Consider the following 14,558-nt stretch of genomic DNA (forward strand, 5'->3'; position numbering starts at 1 on the left):
ATATCTCACTTTTGGTCCCTTAATACCAATTGAGCATGTCTGCCTGAGTATTGTTGCTGATCATATCCACCCTTTTATTACCACAGTGTACCTATCTTTTGATGGCTGCTTCCAACAGGATAATACATTGTGTCACAAAGCTCAAATCATCTCAAATATGTTTCTTGAACATGACAATGAGTTCAGTGTACTCAATGGCCTCCACAGTCACCAGATCTCAATCCAACAAAGTACCCTTGGGATGGGGTAGAACAGGAGATTTGCATCATGGATGTGCAGCTGGCAAATCTGCAGCAACTATGTGAAGCTATCATGTCAATATAGACCAAACTCTCTGAGGAATGTTTCCAGAACCTTGCTGAATCTATGCCATGAAAAAGTAAGGCAGTTTTGCAAGCAAAAGGTGGTCCAACCCAGTACTAGCAAGGTGTACCTAATACAGTTGTTAGTGAGTGTATATATATGTAAACAGAGAGTGTGCAGTCTGAACTGATGGTATGTGATCTTCATTGCTCTGCGGTCAGCCTCTAATTTATTTATGAGTATAATGGAACTGATTATGGGTTGGTGGGTGTTTGTGTGTGTGTGTGTGTGGGGGGGGGGGGGGGATGAGTGAAAGTCTGTGTGTGTAAGGAAATGTGGGCGGGGGGTGAGTGAAAGTCTGTGCGTGTGTAAGGAAATAAGGCCTCTTTCATAGACATGCTTTCCAAAGTGCCTCTGTCAATCCAGGTAAAGGGTTATTGCTATGGTGATGGCATTTGGTTTCTATTTTTAAGATTCCAAATTGAAAACTGTGTCTGTTTTTCCAGCCATGTGTGCATGTGTATGCATGTGAGAATATGTGTTTATGAGAATGTGTGTGAATATGTGTCAATGTGTTATACATGTGTCTGAGAATACATGTCTAAAGTCTGCCCAGTGCCTGCTGCAGAAATAAACTGCAAATTAGAATCTTAATCTGTTGGAATCATTTTACACATGGCTCACATGGCTATAGTCCCTGCACCTGGGACTAGGGGGAGTGGAGAGAAGCGGGGCGGTTCTGTCCCAGTCCCCTCCCACAGAGAGAGAGCAATATATATATATATATATATATATATATATATATATATATATATATATATATATATATATATATATATATGAGAGAGAGAGAGAGAGAGAGAGAGAGAGAGAGAGAGGGAGAGAGAGAATGCTTTAATCATTACTGTTCTCTTTTCTAAATTATATAAATTATGGAGAGGGACTGTGAGGCCTGAACACCTGTTCATATATGTCTTCCAGTAAGACACAGTAGACATAATGACTGTGCAAAGTTTTCAGAACATCACATGTCCTGCAGGTGTTTTCGTTTGTGGTCGATCTCTTACATACACCCGTTGCTTCCACCTACCAAGAGGGATGAAGCATATCTTTATCACTGTACTCTAACAATTATAGCCTCTCTTTCACACACTTTTTCACACTGCCCTCACACTTCCATGTTGACACCAGGCTGTGGTATCTCTCTGATATACGCAAGCTCTGGTATTGCTGTGCTCTGCAATTACTGTGTCTCTGGGCCCTAATAGCCTTTGTACACTTGCTGAAGCATAAATCTGAATCAAGGCACAGCTTTTGACAGCTGAAATCAAACACGAGGAGTCGGGCAGTTATGCAGGCTTTTCCCCCTATTAGCTGGACCTGAGGAGTGACCTGACCTTCTGAAGGGTCTCAGTGTCCTCTTGTGTCGCCAAGGTGATTCTTGCATGTTGACATCATCAACAAGAGTGTTCAGGGTGTTGGGGGTGGGGGGGTGCTGGGAGTCGCTGCTAGTGGCATTTAGAAACTACAACTGAGATGCTCTGTAAATAGATGGAATAAAAACATTATTGTTCTTGTAAACAGAACTAATTACACTGCATTCAGGCTTCTTTCAACAGGCTTTCTCCATGTTAACAAGCACTGCTGTTATTGCAGTACCACCACTCACTTTGACTGCTTACATGTGTAATGGATGTGAGGAGCAGGGCTAGATATTGGCTCCATCATTGTGTTTGTACGCAGACATTCTCCAGTCCAGCCACTCAGATATGGGTGCCTTTAAAAGTCTACAGAACCTCCTGTATGGTGACTGTGATTCACCCTTCATGGGTCACTTCACCAGATAAAAGTCAATATAATAATGAATGATAGCTGAAAGGAAGCAGTTAGCCAGATAGCCTTTTTGCTAACTGGTCCTCAGCTGTAAGGCCCGTTTAGTCACATTAGCATTAGTGGGTGGGTGTTCCTTTAAAAAATAGATGCAGTAGTCTTTTAAGAAAACAGGTGTAGTAGTTCTTTAAGAATCAGTAGATTGAATTCAAGAGAATGGGTGGAGTAGTCCTAAAAGAGATTGGGTGGAGTAGCTGTTTAGTGTAATGGATGGAGTTGTCCTTTAGTAGCCCTATAGGAGAATGCTGAGCTGGCTGATGGACTTTGGCTCAGCAGGTGAGAAGGAGACAGGTGTGTGTGTGTGTGTGTGTGTGTGTGTGTGTGTGTGTGTGTGTGTGTGTGTGTGTGTGTGTGTGTGTGTGTGTGTGTGTGTGTGTGTGTGTGTGTGTGTGTGTGTGTGAGAGAAAGGGGATGGTACGCTTGTCCATGCAGGCACATGCTCATCAATGGCTGCTGCTCCAGAAACAGGCTGCGGCACTGTTACAGCACGTCCCAGAACAGACTGGCCCATGCAGCTGGGTGGACAGGTGTGTCTCTGGGGGAGGGCAGAGGGGTATTAACTGTCCTCTGGTCATTGGGTTTCCCAGCACTCTGACGACATTGCTGCTCTCAGCGAATGCTCTCACACTCAGCAGTGACGAGCCCCTCTCCGTATCTGCCCATCTGCCTGTCTACCCCTGTCCCCTACACCCACTAACTGGTTCTTGCAACACCACACTAAAGATCTGAAGTTCTGCCTAGCTCACTCAGAGGATTTTAACTCCAAAGCCAGAAGTGTCCAGTGGCAAATAGCCATTTTTTGGCCAAAGTGAAACTTAGTGTTGATGCTGCTTACAGGTTACTTCCCAAAACCAGTCACATAAAGTTTTTAGGCCCTTACAGGTTTTCAGTGAGGAAAGACATTCAGACATTCAGAATTTACAGGAAATAATCTTATTTAAAATGATACATTTGCTCAAATCAGATTATGATCATCAGAATTCATTGTGACACTACCAATGTATTCCAGGTATTGAAATACACTTGACAGTAGTATTAGCACAAGTAAGAGTTGAAGCAAATCTTGGAGATCTCTCCAGAAGCAAGCCAGAGAAACCCCAGCAAGCTGTATGGAGGACACTTGGCAGTGCCTCTGCCCCTGTGTGGATTAGCTCGTCTCAAGTAGGGGGTCTGTACTTGCAGTGCATGTAGTTCAGCCTTTGGGCCAGTTATGTGAGTAATGAGAGCGATGGTGCAGACACATTTCAGCTGTGACCCCTAGGGGCCAACTCAAATGTGTCAGGCAAGGTGACCCTTGCAGGAGTAATATTGTTTAACAGGGAGGAGCACTTAAAGCTGGCTCCAGCGCCACTTGGCTGTTTGTCATGTTTTTTCAGGCACCAGGACCATGACGGGAGATCCAGGAATCCAGCCACAAGGATTGTGGTCTTCCTCATGCAAAGCTTGCCTGATCTTCCTGTAATAATTCATGCGCCATATGGCTTTGACCTGTATGAGAGAAGGATCAATTTCTCCCTACACAATTTGGTGTTTTCCTGACCTAGCATTTCTAATTCAGTTCAATAAGAGTGTGATTATTTGTTGATGATCAGCGAATTTTTGGTCTTATAATATCCTAACCAGTGGATCAACTAAGCTGATGAGTGTTATTAAAAGTGTCTCTGGAAAAAGAGATCTAGGATTTCAAGAGGCTTACCTAGTACATAAAAGCCATCAGTACGAATTCAGATCTGTGGTATCTATAACACCTGTGAGGAGCAGGTGAGTCTCTGTCTAGAGATCTGCTGCTAAAGTACTGTTCAAGTTCTGTATATTTGCTAGACAGCATGAAATGTTTCTTGAAAGAAAAGCTAAATATTTGGGGCATTTAAACTTGGTGGCTGGGTACTGATGTAAGGGGTGAAGCTCTGCAGGCCTGTGCATTGTTTGTCAAAAGCACTGTAATGTTATGATTGTCTTAAATGAGAGTGTTCAGTGTACTACTCAATCCAGCATTTAAAAAGTATCTCTTCAAAATGTTTTTGAAAAACCCAAACCTGCACTCCTATACCTGATTTGGATTTGGAATTAGCACATGAATGTATATGTGGTGGAGTTTCTGTGGTCCTCTTTGCTCTGGTTGATAGCATTAGCAAGAGTCATAGACTTCCCCAGCCCTGCCCAGCCTGGAATCTTGATGTGTTTGATATTCGTCTAACAGCTGCCAGGGTCGGGAACTGTGGGCTAACTATGTACAGCTGAAATGTCAGGAGGCCTCCTGTACACAGAGTTATTTATAAGACTGAAAGGGATGGGGAGAAGAGCAGTAGGCTACTGGCAGGAGGACATCTCAGCTATGCAAAAGCATTATTATCTACTGTGTCCCAGCATGAAGACCTCTGCGGTCTTCGCTGGCAACATTTTTAATGCATGTTGTCAGTTCCCTCCTTTATTATGATAAATTAATTAATTATGCTAACATTTAGTTACAGAACATTTATTGGATGGCTTTTGGTTTGATTGGTAATTTATGGATGTAGTCACTAGATGTCACTATATACATGCTAGTTGTTGTGTTTTTATATCTGCGAAGCTGGAGCAGTGACATTAGCAAATATGAGCTACAGGAAAACTTAAACACATATGTTAAGTGTGCAAGATGTGTGTCTTTTAGGCCTCATATTCATGACTGAACGGAGATTTAAAAAAGCATGATGCTTGCTACAATAGCAGTACCTGAGAGACAGTTCTGATTTAATAGAAGTCTCACCTCTTTGTGGTGATCTGGCCAATCAGGACCCTTTGGCCTATGATGTGGCTGTTGTTGCAAGGCTTTATTAGCAAATAACTCCATGAAGGCCATTCGGCATTCTCCCCTTCATACTCATCAGCCCCACAGGTCTCTCATTCCTTTTGTGTGTGGGTCTGAACCATGTGGTCCTTGAAGCAGCCTTTTATTGGTTCCATAGTGAGGGCTGTGTATGATATCAAAGTGAGACCCAGAGGAGATGGTCCACTGTTGGTATTGATGTTTTTGCACCATCGGCAGACGTGCCAGAAAAACGTTTAAACTCCCTCCCCCTTCCCAAAATGTTCTTAGTGCACTCACTGAAGCTGGATCTCAGCATCTGAGCTATTACCGTCTCTCGCTCTCTCTCTCTCTCTCTCTCTCTGCCTCTGTGCTCTTTCTCACCCCCCACATTTCTGTCTTTTTCTCTCTCTTTCTCTGTCTGTATGCTGTGCACATAAACAAAGTTATGATCGACAGCAGTTTGCACTTAATCTGTACTCCTGTCAGCTAACTTTAGCTCCTCTTGCCATGGAGAGGAGGGGGCTTCCTTTCCCATAATGCACCTTTGCTGATCCACGCACACAGGCACAAACAGACATCTGACACAGCTGACACCCTTTCCCCCCTACACCCGCTCACCTCCCACCCCCACTTCTGTGCTCAACCCTCTGCTTGTGAGGACGGGGCAGGCGGAGATCGGGGACTTGTCTCGGAGGCAGACCCCTGCGAGGGTCATGTTTCGCAGAACTGGAAGCCACTGGCTTTGGACTAGTCGACGTGCAAGTTGTATTTTGTGTTTGCGAAAGGCAGGCAGCAGCCTGAAGGCCTGAGTGCTGCCATGCTTCTGAGCTCCAGCTGCACTGCTTGCAGTCACCTCTCCACGCACCCAGACCCAGCCACCGGGAGCCCCTGGACCGGAGTCCACCAGGACAGAACACTGCCAGAATTTTGAGGGGGTGTGTGGCTGTGTGCGCGCGTGTGTGTGTGTGTTGCGTGTAGTGGAAGAGAGCGAAGGAGAGGGACTAAGAAATAGAGAAGCAAAAAGGTGGGAGAAAAGTGGGAGGCATTGGCCTGAGACGTTGATCTACAACGTCTTGATCAGAAGTCACCGAGGACATTGGAGTAATTTGACCAATCATTTTGGGCTTCGGTTCAACTCTCTGGATATCGCAACCATGATGATAAAAGAGGCCTCGCTCAGGGAAGATCCTGACCTACGGGGGGAACTGGCCTTTTTGGCCAGGGGCTGCGACTTTGTCCTGCCATCGCGTTTCAAGAAGAGGCTCAAATCTTTTCAGCAAGCTCAGGTCAGTAGGCAGGGGCCCTCAACCAGTTCCGTAAAGACCGCTAAAGATAGCTCATACATGCCAGGCAAGACAAACTATTCACAGGCACATACCAACATGGTTATAAATAGTCCCACTGGGATTGGGTGGTATCAAAGAACTTCAGAAATACAGTGTCCAAATGGATGCCGCATACAGAAAGGAGGGGGGTGTAAACCCCCCCCCCCCCCCCCAGACTAACAGCTGTTGTGTTCAATACATACTGTACACAGGATCTGTGTGTTCCCAGTATGAATGTGCACCAAATTCAGGTGCAGAGTAGATGTTCATGTCTAGTCAGACCTTTTTGGTCTTTTGAGTGCTGTTGTGAAGTTTCTAGATGAGATTTCACAATAAGGCTCCTGGGCCTTGTTTCACACTGAGAATAAACACTGTAGAGCATTTGATCTGTGCACCAACCTGTCTCTGGAATTTACCCTACCAGTCATTTAACCTTCAGTTTGTGTTGGGTCCCTTGAGACCATTGCATGGTGAGGCAGGACACAGCTGTCAGTGGCCTGAAGTGTCTGGTGTGTAAATTAGAGTGTATGCATACCATACTTTAAGACCAAAACAGCACACTGTACTACACTGTTCATTAACTGTCAAAGGCTCTCTACTGTCAAACCTTGCTGCTTTATTTGATAAGCTCACAAGGTTGTTGGCACAGTCACTTTAAAAGTCTTTCATCTCCTATAACTACATTAAACGGCTACAGTATTCTAACCTAGGAACAATGTAAGTAGTTTTTAAGCAATATTTGGAAGCTCATTGATATTTATGTCTGTGACAGGGTAAATTCATTTAATCGAACTTCAATCAAATGAGATTAAGTGTCAGGAATGTGGTGGGTTCTGATGGATCCTTCCATGAGTTTTTTTTTTTGTTTTTGTTTTTTTTGTTTGTTTTTTTTTTTTTACAATTTGTTCCCAAGATGAGAAGAAACGTCATGGAAGTTCCCACTCTTGTGTTTAGAATGCCAAGGGAAAACATTTCTACATGCTTCCTATAGAATTATTTAGAGCAGATTCTTCTTACACATGACAGAGAAAAGGTTGGAACTTTCAGGAGTGTGTGGTGATTTACTAGCAAATAGTAGTACTAAACATACATATGAAACGATATACAAAATAATTAAATCTATCCTTATCAGGTGAGACGCAATCTTGTTATCTGGAATTATTAAGGGATGCATGGAGGCATACAGGTGGGTGACCTGTCTCAGGAACAGCTTGTTATCTCTCGAAGAAAGCTGATGCTGTGGTAGTGCAGAATATCCACTGGTCTGGGATCTGTTGAAGTTACAGCAGAATGGGGTGGTAATCAATGCCTATAAGCCAGTACAGCCTGTGGCAGAGTTCCTGCATGTGTTGACAGGTTTGGACAAGGTGAGAAAAAGGCACTGTGTGCTGATGGTTAATGAGAGGATTTTGTTTCTTGTAGCAGTTGAATTATTATATGTTATGCTGGAAGGCATCATCTGTCTTAAAACAGCTTCTCCACTCCATCAACTTTCACCATTTTAACAATAAGAATTTGTTATAATGATTTATAATGAACTTGTTTTCAAGAGGATATTTAATTTCTCTGGCCAAATTGATTTTTGTTGTGTTTTATATGACTTTATGAAAAAATCAGAACATATAGAACAATCACAAACTCAGGAATGCAAGTTTTTGGTCTAAAGACAAGCTTAAGTAATCATACTTAAAGCATATTTTTGATCAATCTTTCTCTTTTTCTCTCCCTCTCTCTATTTAGATCCAACCAGAGAAGAAACCGGGAGCTCCTCCTCCAGCTATAGCCCCTCTCCCTGAACCAGCTCCACCCTCTCCTCCCCCCCCACCTGCAAAAGTGGTAGAACCCCCCCCTCCTCCCTCCATAAACATTCCACGCTTCTACTTCCCCAGAGGCCTTCCAAACTGCACTGCCAACTATGACGAGGCCCTTGCCAAAATCGAAAGAGCTTTCACCGAGTTTGAGGAAGAGAAAGCTGACATTTACGAGATGGGGAAGATTGCAAAGGTGCCCAAGAAGTCAATTACAGTGTTTTGTCAGAAGCATGATATGCAGCGATATACAGCGATATCAAGCTAGAGGCTCCTGATGAGAACCATGTTTTCATAATACTGATGTGTTCTTGAATGTAATTACACCATAGTTTCATCACAGCACAATGTATATGAATAAGGCAACATATATCAACAGCATGCAAACCTGAGTCTTAAGATAGATGGCCACATACTTCAAAGTCGTACCTAATAGGCAGTCATATATTTTATTGCAGTTGTAAGTTGCAGTCCACCATTCCTAGCACCACTATTGTACTCTGAAATCAGCTGGCTGGCTGCACCAGAGTTATAATTATACCCCATGTATATTGTCTCAACCCTTCCTAGCAAACACTTGGAGATACAACATAAGCAGATATGGATCTATACAATTATACAGAAAATATTCAGATATTGCCTGCTCTTTTTTGAACATTAAATAAAGAGGCCACTGGAAAAAAAGAACAGTTGTAAAGTGACAAGTATAACCAGTCATTGAACAGATCATAGTTAAATGATTTAAAAGAATTTAGTATCCTACAGCTATAGTCAAACCAATAAACTGGCAACTCAGTGTATAGTTATCCTTTAATCCAGTGTTTTTTTTAATATCCTTTTTACTTCACAAAAACGCATTAGGAGTGAGTTTTTGTCCTCCTTAACAGCTGCCACTGAAAGGGAACCGGAGAGAAACTATTTCTAAGCATTTTAACATTTATCATGATCCGAGTCAAAGGTCACAGACAAGACTTGCACTGTGACCAACAAATGGGAATGTTTGATTATCACCAATGATTCTTAGCCACCAACAAATCTCAGGAGTGTTAGTCATGGACCCAGTTTGTCTTGTCTGTGGTATAGTCTGCGCTGGTCTGTGTTGATCTGAGCTGACTGTTTAAAGCTGACTCGTCATGACTTTAGGGATCTTGTCTACAGCTCTAGTCAAAGTGAAAGGTGTTTTTATGCTTTAGAATATGTATTCTAGTAGCATGCATGGTTCTACCTACACATGACAAATGCCGTCATGATAAATAAAGTTGCTTTTACATGCTTGATAAATAATAGCAGTGTGACAGATTTTTCTTTTTTTGTTCAGGCCTGTGGGTGTCCACTGTACTGGAAGGCCCCCATGTTTAACTGTGCAGGAGGAGAGAGGACAGGTTTTGTCTCAGTCCACTCCTTTATTGCCAACTGGAGGAAGTAAGTGAGCCAACAAGGTCTAGTTAAAAACAAACAAAAAAACACAATGACATAACCCACCCCTTCAACCCCTACCCCTAACCTTAAACATACTGTACACATATCCTAGTGCTCTACTTACCCCAAACCTTAAACATACCCTATACATATCCTAATAATCTACCTACCCTACCCTTAAACATACTCTACACATATCCTAATAATCTACCTACCCTAACCTTGAACATACTCTACACATATCCTAGTACTGTACCGAATACTAACCTTAAACATACTATACACATATCCTAGTACTGTACCTACCCCTAGCCTTAACCAGACATATTCTGAACAACACATCTGCACAAGCTCTGCATGTAGACAGGGGGTTCTCAGTCCCTGAGTCATCAGACCCTCTTTGAGTTTGTTTTCGCCCTATGCTAGCCACTTCTCAGCAGGTGAACAACATCATTTTTCCTGTTTCAAAGAAGCTCAGGAGAGATGCAAGCTTGGAGAAAGTTCTTTGTGATCCTGAAACACTGTGTTGTAGAATCTGTGATGAAGACTTCACAAGATTCATCATGGCAACCCGCTGTTTAGAGTGGATCTGTAGTTAATGTGTGCTCTCTGGCCTCTCCACAGGTTGTTACACAGCTGCTATGATGATGCATCCAAATTTGTTTACTTGCTGGCCAAGCCAGGCTGTAATTATCTGGAACAAGAAGATTTCATCCCTCTGTTACAGGTTGGCTTTCCACCGCAGAGAAAAGAAAGCTTCTGTGTGTTCACCACTGGGGTATAAGTGTGCTTGCGTTTAACTTTTTGTTTGTTTTTATTTCTTACAATGTCTTTTTAGGACATCGTGGACACTCACCCAGGGCTGACGTTTTTAAAGGACGCCCCTGAATTCCATTCCCGCTATATCACAACCGTATGTGTCTTTATTAAGACTATGATGACATTACACTGGCAGACATCTGTCACAATTATAGCAGCAGCCATTTTGTAGTCACTGCACAGTAAATGGTGACCTGTCCTTCAAGCTGTTTTGTTAGCAACTTTTTCTACACATGTATGAAAAAAAAACTTAGCTGCCCAGAGGTTGATATATAGATGAAGCTCAAAGCAGAAGTTGCTTGAAAGTGCAGTTATTTATAAGCATTGATCAGGTATTCTGGTGTTGAGCTCTGAGGTAAACTCAGCAAGATGAATATGGTAAACTGAGTCCATCTATTAGAGCTGAGTTAGTCAAGCTCACATACTCATCTTACTTGAGTAAGACATGACCCACTATGCGTCTGTCTGTCTGTGGACAGCTGGATGGGGTGTGGTGGAGAAGTAGCTTTGGTCAAGCCTGACATCACGGAAAGATGCCACCGTCAGTTCTACACAGCCATATTTAGCCCCTTCCTGTGCTATCCATTGCTCCCAGGAGCACAAAACTACCAGGAAGTGGTCTTTGGTCCTCTCTGAAACTACTAAGAATCCGCCCTTGGCCTTCCCTGAAATTACCCGGGCACTGTCTCTAGTTCAGCCCATAACTTGAGCACATACTGTCACTGAAGCTTTGCTTTTTTAGAAGGCTGACTCCTCTCACATAATCACAAGTTGTGCAGACCTCCTTTGAGACTGGAGATATATGTGACTTATTTACACTGCACCTTTATACCTTCTGGCTACTGAGATCAACAATTTTTTTGTTCTCTTATTTTTACTTTATTTTTTATTATTTTATTTAACCAAGAGACAAAGAGACATTCTGGCACAGCAAAGACCCTTTACCAATTCTGATGGCTTTTCTAATCATTTAAGAATCAAAATATAACCACTGTAGTACCTTAATGCTTAGTCTTGATGAGCCAAATTTATAAAACCTACCACTAGATTTACCATGACATTAACAGCAAATTAACAGCCGCAGTAACACATTTCCTCATTCATAAATATGGATTGCCGACATATTTTCCCATTTATGTGATATATGGTGCTACCACATTTTGTCCTCGTTAGCATATGATGTTAGTGATTCATAATACAGTACTCCACAAAAATACCACCTAAACCTGTCCAGTGGTATATGTAAAGTGGGCTATTTTTTTTATTTCATGTGGATTTGAATGATCTTTTCTCTAACACCTATGCAAGTCATCCACAAAATTTTGCAAAACTCAATTTCGATTTTATTTTGATCTGTTTTGACTAAGCATAATGGCAAATATTGCAACTGTAATAGAAGGATTACAAGAAGAGGAATAAGTAAGATCTCAGAATACCACAAACCTTTGCCATAAGAAATACAAATGAAACTATAAACAGATATAGACAGAGAAGTGATACAATTTTGCTGTTTAGAAGAAGTACTGATGTAATCATCTCAGTGCAACCATGGGGTTCGCATCAGTTTTCAGCATACCTCTGGTCTCTTGACTAAGCTTAGTCAGTCATGTGTTTCCTTGTGTGAGTCTTTAATATGTATGGCCTCATTTACATGTCAAGTTTGATTGGCTTTCACCTAAGGCACAGGTTAATTTACCACAACAATTGACACCTGTGTGCCAATTATTGCCATGGTAACTTTATGAATATGAATTTAATACTCTCACGTACATTTTGCATGCCGTAACGTGGTTACTGCCATGTTTAATGAATCTGGCCTATTGTGTTTAATATTCCTTTTTGACTCCTTACTATATGCACTGTCACTCTTTGCCCTGTTGCTCTGTTGATATAGGTGATTCAGCGCATATTTTACACAGTCAATCGGTCCTGGACAGGCAGGATCACCATGACTGAGCTCAGGAGAAGCAACTTCCTACAGGTACAAGATGTATATCACTAAAATGTAGTACAAATGTCTCAACATAGTTCTTAAATCAACATTGTTTTAAAGGAGTCAAATCGTGAAGGAATGGATTCGTTTTAGATTTATTCTGTTCTTTGTGCATCGAGATGCTGACAAATCCTGAAAAGGGAAATGTAGATATGTGAATAATACATTATACCTGATCATAACTAGAATTGAAGTTTTTCGAAATGCCTGAAGTTGTCAAATAATCTGATTTTGTGTCAATGAACACCAGAAATCAGAAAGTATACATTCAGCATTTCAGCAGTACTCTCTCAGCATATCAAAACACAGAGAATGGAAGAAAACCCAACTGACTCATTTGAAGAAATTTAAATTGCTAATGTTGCTAATAATGATACCTTTTACTAATTCAGGATGAAAACTATCAGTTTTTCATTAGCAAAATGCAAAATGTGAAATATTTGGATGAAGAATTCCTTTATGCCCCATAGCTTTACTTGAAAACAGCACTCTCTTTTGCCAGACTCTTGCCCTGCTGGAAGAGGAGGATGATATCAATCAGATCACAGACTACTTTTCTTATGAACACTTTTACGTTATCTACTGTAAGTTCTGGGAGCTGGACACTGACCATGACCTCTTCATTGACCCCAAGGATCTGGCTAGGTACAACGACCATGGTAAGTGGAGTGAACAGCTACAATCAGGTTGAAATGTGAATATAACAAAGTCAGAACTGAGTTTTTCTGAGAGTGAGAGTAAGTGAATTTCTGATGAGAGTTCTGATGTAAATGTCTTAAATGCATTTTTTTTCTGAGATTGAGTTTTTGATTAAAGTTTTTTAGAAAGTGAGTTTTTGATGAGGTTTTTTTTTTCTTAGAGTGAGTTTCAGATAAGAGTTTTTCAGAGAATGAGTTTCTGATGAATTTTTCATAGAGTGAGTCTGATGGGTTTTTCAGAAAGTGAGCTTCTGATTGTTTTTTTTGTTTTTTTTTTAACTCAGATTGACTTTGTTGTGAAGTTTTCTGAGAATTAATTTCAGTAGAATCAGTTTTTGAATGTTTTTCAGATTTTTTTCTTAGAATGAGATTCTAAGTGTTATTTTTCAGGGAGTGAGTTTCTGATGGGTTTTTTTCTGAGACTGAGTTCCTGATTAGAGCAGGTTCTGAGAGCAGGTTCCTTATGAGACTGTTTCTGGGAGTGAGTTTCTGAGATGTTTTTTTCCTTCCTGCAGCATCATCTAGCAGGATCATTGAGCGGCTGTTCTCAGGGGCTGTGACCCGGTAAGACAGAGGGGAAATAAAGTCCTTTGTAATGTCTGTGGGGTTGTACTGGACAGAGCTAAATTCCTCTCTTATGTTTCAGGGGAAACTCTGTGCAAAGAGAAGGCAGAATGAGCTATGCTGAGTTTGTGTGGTTCCTCATCTCAGAAGAAGACAAGAAGAATCCTACCAGGTAGCGCCACTGTTACTATATCAGCCATTTATGGGGGGTGGGGCTTTCCTTTTACCAGAACACTTTGCTCAAGGTGATGGTCCTTGCAACACTGCAACAAACTCTGCGAATAGCAGTGTGGGCATGATAATTTGGATGTTAATCTGGCAAGTGAGTCAGTACCTGCTAAGACTACACAAGTGGCTTAGCTCTTAAGCACTTAAGCATAAAGGTGGCTAAGGATGCTCAACTTGCTTGTGTTGGGAGCCGTGCTCCTGAAAAGTTTTTTAATAGGGATTTTTTAAATTTAAAACAATTCCACTTATGATTCAGAATGAGCTTTATAGAGAGATGTGATGAACTTGAATTAGCTTGCCATAAAATGTCTATGATGTGTGTGTTAGTGTGGAGTACTGGTTTCGCTGTATGGATCTGGATGGGGATGGCGTACTCTCCATGTATGAGCTTGAGTACTTCTATGAGGAGCAGTGTGAGCGAATGGAGGGCATGGGAATTGAACCACTGCCCTTTCAAGATCTACTTTGCCAGATGCTGGACCTCGTCAAACCAGAGTACCAAGGTGAGAAAGGCTGGGCATCTTCTACCAAGTCCGTCTCAACACCACCTAATCAGATAAAAGTAAACTGACACAGATCATCCTCATGAAAACTATAGTATGGAATCTAAAAAAAAGAATGGAAAGTGTAAAACACATTCACACCATTCCCATGAAAATTAAGAAAGTGTAGAACACACCATGAAAATGAAGAAATGAAACATTCTTAGCCAATCTTCCT

At 41.6% G+C, this 14,558-nt stretch overlaps 1 protein-coding gene across 4 annotated transcripts in view; it reads left to right on the plus strand.

Annotated features, from left to right (window-relative positions):
* Window positions 1–14,558, plus strand: part of ppp2r3a (protein phosphatase 2, regulatory subunit B'', alpha) — an 84,828-nt gene that overhangs the window by 66,334 nt on the left and 3,936 nt on the right. For 3 of the 4 annotated variants that reach the window (XM_027008600.3, XM_027008601.3, XM_027008602.3), the window contains 9 exons: window positions 8,050–8,313; window positions 9,436–9,539; window positions 10,161–10,263; window positions 10,375–10,449; window positions 12,250–12,336; window positions 12,851–13,007; window positions 13,562–13,610; window positions 13,693–13,782; window positions 14,166–14,341. In XM_027008600.3, coding sequence (XP_026864401.2) covers window positions 8,050–8,313; window positions 9,436–9,539; window positions 10,161–10,263; window positions 10,375–10,449; window positions 12,250–12,336; window positions 12,851–13,007; window positions 13,562–13,610; window positions 13,693–13,782; window positions 14,166–14,341 — 1,105 coding nt within the window. Of the gene's footprint in view, window positions 1–5,570; window positions 6,271–8,049; window positions 8,314–9,435; window positions 9,540–10,160; window positions 10,264–10,374; window positions 10,450–12,249; window positions 12,337–12,850; window positions 13,008–13,561; window positions 13,611–13,692; window positions 13,783–14,165; window positions 14,342–14,558 lie in introns of those variants that run through there. The other variant, XM_027008603.3, reaches the window with a different exon arrangement.

Source organism: Electrophorus electricus, chromosome 17 (assembly GCF_041902795.1).
Source record: "Electrophorus electricus isolate QZ-2024a chromosome 17, ASM4190279v1, whole genome shotgun sequence".
Lineage (NCBI taxonomy): Eukaryota > Metazoa > Chordata > Actinopteri > Gymnotiformes > Gymnotidae > Electrophorus > Electrophorus electricus.